The sequence below is a fragment of the Camelus bactrianus genome, chromosome 10, assembly GCF_048773025.1.
Source record: "Camelus bactrianus isolate YW-2024 breed Bactrian camel chromosome 10, ASM4877302v1, whole genome shotgun sequence".
Taxonomy (NCBI): Eukaryota; Metazoa; Chordata; class Mammalia; order Artiodactyla; family Camelidae; genus Camelus; species Camelus bactrianus.
Window position 1 is genome coordinate 10,667,160 of NC_133548.1, and position 5,655 is coordinate 10,672,814.

At 42.1% G+C, this 5,655-nt stretch overlaps 1 protein-coding gene across 1 annotated transcript; it reads left to right on the plus strand.

Annotated features, from left to right (window-relative positions):
• The first annotated feature begins 612 nt into the window (after positions 1-612).
• LOC105070169 (olfactory receptor 10V1) lies at positions 613-1,584 on the plus strand. The gene has a single exon (XM_010956485.1). It carries the CDS (start codon positions 613-615, stop codon positions 1,582-1,584), a length of 972 nt encoding a protein of 323 aa, XP_010954787.1.
• Positions 1,585-5,655: the final 4,071 nt, after the last annotated feature.

Below are 5,655 nucleotides of genomic sequence, written 5' to 3' on the forward strand. Positions count from 1 at the left end.
TGGACCAAAGCAACAGATAGAAGAAAGTTTTGAAGGACAAGCTATCAGTATGTAGGGAAAAATTGGGTAAAGCAGAAGAAGCAGAATGAATCAATAAAGTGTCTAGGTTTTGAGCTAAATTGCAGAGTTTGCAAGGCAGTACACGATGTACCACCAGCTCAATTTTCTCTAAATTATGATGTATACTTATGACATTCCTAAATTTTTTAATTTCAAGCTTCACATAATGAATTGATACCTTACTTTATCCATTTTGTAACTTTAAATTGACTTTATTCATTAATTCAATCAGCACATACTTCTTGGAAACCATTCCATACCAGGCATTGGGCTAGGCTCTGGAACTAAAGCAAAGATGATCAGAATTCCCACCCTTGAGGATTTCTGAATCTTCAGTACTTGAGGGTAAAGGAGGAAAGGTGAGGGAGGAGGTGGCAAATGAATAAATTGTAATATCACATGATCTTCTCTAAAACGAGAGTGTGCACATAACTGCTGACTTCAGAAAGTGCTCAACGCTGAATGGAGGAGTTGAGAAAGCATCCTATTAAATGAGAGACACCTAGAGAGACGTGTGTCATCTTTCCTTTAAATAGATCCAATGCAGTGCCCATGGAAGAAACAAATAAAACTGCAAGGATACAATTCTTTTTTCGTCCCTTCTCAGCGGACCCTAAGGTGCAGGTGGTGATTTTTGTGGCCTTCCTGGCGATGTACCTGGCCAGCCTCAGTGGAAACGCCATCATTGCACTGACTGTCCAGATCAACCACTCCCTCCGCACCCCCATGTACTTCTTCCTGGCTAACTTGGCACTTCTGGAAATCTCCTATACCTCTTCCATCGCCCCGTTGGCCTTGGCAAACCTCCTTTCAATGGGCAAAACTCCTGTTTCCATCACCGGATGTGGTACCCAAATGTTTTTCTTTGTCTTCTTGGGCGGGGCTGATTGTGTCCTGCTCGCAGTCATGGCTTCTGACCGGTTTGTAGCAATCTGTTACCCACTACGATACACCCTCATCATGAGCTGGCCCTTGTGTGTGGGGCTGGTGGTGGGGTCCCTGGTGCTGGGGTTCCTGCTGTCGCTACCGCTGACTATTTTAATCTTCCATCTCCCGTTCTGCAACAACAACGAAATCTACCACTTCTACTGTGACATGCCCGCAGTCATGCGCCTGGCTTGTGCAGACACACGCGTTCACCAGACCGCGCTGTGTATCATCAGCTTCGTCGTCCTAAGCCTCCCCCTCTCACTGATTTCCGTCTCCTACATCTTCATCGTGGCGGCTGTTTTACAGATCCGGTCAGAAGGAGGGCGCCACCGAGCCTTCTCCACCTGCTCCTCTCACGTCTTAGTGGTCCTCCTGCAGTATGGCTGCACCAGTTTTATATACTTGTCCCCCAGCTCCAGCTACTCTCCTGAGATGGGCCGGGTGGTGTCTGTGGTCTACACTTTTATCACTCCCATTTTAAATCCTTTGATCTATAGTATGAGGAACAAGGAATTGAAAGACGCCCTCAGGAAGGCGCTGAGAAAGTTCTTTGTAGGATGGTTCTATAACTTATTTAAATCAGAACACATGTGAGAGCGGACGCTAGTAATAATTATGCTGGGATGAGCTGCATGAGCCAGGAATGTACTCAGCAAACTGAGACCTGGCTCATTATTCAAGGAAGTGAACACTACTGTCTAACTGAAATAAAGCTACATCACACAGGGCAACGTGATGTCCTGGGCATGGGTGAAGGAGCATCAACACTGACTGGACATCTGCTAGGTACCAGGTGCTGTGCGTGGGTTATCTCGCTTAGCCCATAACATGTATCACTGTCTTCATTTTTTTAGAAACGAAAACTAAAGGCTAACAAAAGACATTTCTAGGATGAGAACACAAGTATTTAAAAATCTAAAGACTAAGCTGTCTTCACACAATGCCCCTCTCCTTGTTCTAGGCTCACTCTGCCAGGGGGAGAACATGTTACCTTGTGCAAGTCTGGTCTCCCTAGGCTTCAGTTTCCTTATTTCTGAAGTGGCAAAGCTGAACTAGAAAATTCCACATGTTCCTTCCAAGGTCGTAACATTATGTCCTAAATATTGGCCAAATAGACCCTAAATGGGGGAGGAAAAAAGAGGCTTTGCAATTAGCCAAAGGAAAGAGACTTTTTTTCTTTTTTTACATTTCCTGTTTTGTTAGCCCAAATGAAAACTCGTGATTCTGTTCATAACACTTAAGCACAAAAAGGATAGTGGTAATGGAGGAAACTGTTACTTAATTTAATAAGGGAAAATCTAGGAAGAGAGGAAACTGGGCATCGCTGAATTTGGATTCCTCAAGAATCTCTTCCACAGCATGTCAGAGAATATTCCAGACTCTGCTTGAACTTCCAGGGAGAGAGGTCATTAACTTGCAGGACATTCCATTCCTTGTTGGACAACTCCAGTCGTTACAGTGCTGTACCTTTCGTTCAGCTGAAGTCTACAAACCCTCCCACTGATCCTATTTCTACCCTCTAGAGCTTTCTTCTACATGACAGCTCTTCCCAGGTGTTAAGACAGATGACGTACCTTCTGTTAAGTCTTCAGTCTTCTTTTCTCTAGAGCAAGTACTCCATCAGCTTTTCCTCCAGGAGATTATATTTGAACCCTCTCATCATATCAGCCACTTTCTGGATTTTCCCTAGCTCCATAACCTTCTACAAATTTTCACCTAGAAATAAACACAATACACTGGGAATATTTTGTTCTGGGGAACTATTACTTTTACCTGTGAACTATATTTGTATTAGTTCATCTCAATCATTTTAGCCTCATAAATTTGGTATCAGATAAAACCTCCAGATAGTTTCCATATGACTCTCAGTGCCACCTGACCATAATTTATTTTACTAATATGCATGTAGGACTTTTCATTTAACACTGATACATTGTGTTTTTATTGGTTTGGGCCAAAGTCATCTTCAGGATTTATATTATTCATCCTAGGTTTACGTTACGGTCAAAATTGCAATTATATTTCATTTCCTTTGTCCTAGTCCTTAACAAATATCCAGAAGCAGACAGGGTGATGAATGCAGCATCTATGGACGTCCTTCTCCTTGGGAGCTGTTGTCCAACTAGATGGAAATCTGCTCAGTTAATACCATCTGTGGTACTGTCACGATCATGACCTCCCCAGTGGAACCTACTGTCCTGTATCCACGCCTTTAGGTGGCCCCCTTCCCCCATGGCTATGTGACTTGCTTTGGCCAATGGGACATTAGCAAATGTGCTGCAGGCAGAGGCCTACCCTTACCTTTTGGTGCCTGTCCTCTCCCGCTGCCCTGAGACTGACATGTGAGGAAGGCAGGGCTAGGATGGCCCCTCTGGAGCACAAACAGGATATCTAGCTGAGCTCCCTCAACTAGCCCTAGTCAGTCCACCAGATGACTGCAGCCACATCAGGGACCCAGGGAAGACTGGCAGAAGAACTGCCCAGCGGAGCTAGGCCAAAATGCACAGAAACCTGGGCAAATAAAATGATTCCTATTTCAATCCATTAAGTTTTGCAGCAAAAAATAATCAGTTCACCATCCAATGCATAATAAACCATCTCTCCCAGAAGGACATAATGGGAAGCATATCAAATCCTTTCATATGATCAAAATACACCACAGCTCTTATCTAAACTCAACCATTTAGAAACCTTATTTTTTTTAAGTCAATTTTTAAAATTTTTTTTCTTGGGAGAAGATAATTAGATTTTACTTATTCATTTATTTATTTTTTGGAGAAGGTACTGGGGATTGAACCCAGGACCCTGTGCATGCTAAGCACTCTACCATTTGAGTTATACCCTCCCCTCTAGAAGCCATATTTTTAAAGTGAGGTACATTTGGCATCATTTATCTTAAGTCACTTCCTATGGGCTCTTAGTATCCCCAAGTTATCTGCCAATTCATGCATTTCCAGAATTTTACAAGGGATTGGCATTGAGATCACGATCTTATTGTTTGGGATCCCACTAGTGGCTTATAATTTTTTTTTTTTTTTTTTTTTTTTTTTTTTTTTTTGGTATCTGTCGGTTCATCTGGACGGGGAAAGAAACATTTCAGTCGTTGTGAGTGCCCTGGGAATGGAGAATGTGGCATTCATCTTTGTATTCCGAGTACCTTGTACAGTGGGTAGCACTTATTAGACTCAGATGATTCACTGTTAAGAGACAAATTACATCTAGGGAGGTGTCTTGCCTCTCATAAAAATTGTACAAGAGGCCTTGTTTCATCCAAAGGGATCGTGTTTTATCCTTATTTCTAACACTTATATTCTTCACTGCTCCTTTCACAGTGATGGTACTTCATAAATATTTGTGGAATTGAATGAGACTTTCTTTGGAGATAACTTCTTTCTGGTTTTCAGATTTTTTAAATGCTATTAATAAATGTACATGTTTATTAAAGACCTTATTGAAGCATGTATTGCTAACACTATTTTTAATGTTTTATTCGATTCTATCTGTAAATCCTACATTCCCTAAGAACTACAGATAATGAAAAATACAAATGGGAACCATACAATATCCATTTCAAGGAAGTGAGCGCTATTATTCTTGCATATTAAAGAAAGATCTTATACTTTGCCATATTTAACCCAATTTTAGCAAGGATATTTTCAAACTTCAACCACTCATAGAGAATGTTGAATTTTGTAACTTTCACTTGCTGCAGAGTTGATGTTAATTGCTGTTGCTCCACTTTATCCCCAAAATTCTAGAGCGCTAAATGGACAGGCATACTCTGCAATTACACCCAGAAAAAAATCCCAGACTCTCGTTTATCTTGTTGTCCTTTTATGGTGTTGCAGTGTTTAGAAGCAGACAAGTTCTATTATCCAGAATGGAAAAGGGATAATGAAGAAAAGGTGAGTCAGAAGACACCAGAAAAAACAAATCAAGTGAGGACACGGGACAGGGCCGACAAAGGAAACCAGGATATTCGAGGAGTCTCTGAGACTCTGAAAAGATGAGGCGTTACGGGTGTTTGCAACAGGCAGCAGGGACTGGATCAGACATCAGAGGCCCCACCATCGCTTGTCTGGAAGGCACATCCTGAGATCCAGGAGACATGGTTTCTAGGGCTTTCAACTAGGAAGGCCATTTTCATCCTCTAATCCTCAGCCTCAGAATCTAGAAAACAAGAGGATTAAACTTGTTAATATCAAGCACTGACTTTGCTTCATCACTTCTCCCATTTCTATTTTCTTCTAGCTACACTCTGGCCATTTCTTCTCACATTGGAAGCCTTCTGTGCTGCTCTCCAACCACGACGGTAAGTTTCTTAGCTGCTTCTTAATCAGCAGGTGAAACAGAACAACTTGGGTGTGAACAAATGGGACACAGTCACCCTTCTCTTCTCCCAAGTAGGACAGAGAGACCAAGTGCTAGGACTCTGTGGGCGTCTAACTTGGGAAACAACCCCCCCCCCCGCCCCACGCTCCAAAGTGGTTTCAGCCTGAGGTCTTATGAAAGTCAAGATGTTGCCCTGTGACTTTCTCATTATTTAAAAGAAACGAGTATTCACTTTACAGTACATATACTAAAAGAGGAACAAAGCACTCCATGTTTTTAAAAACAAAAAAGCAAATTCACAGATACAGAGAACAGACAGGTGGTTGCCAGTGC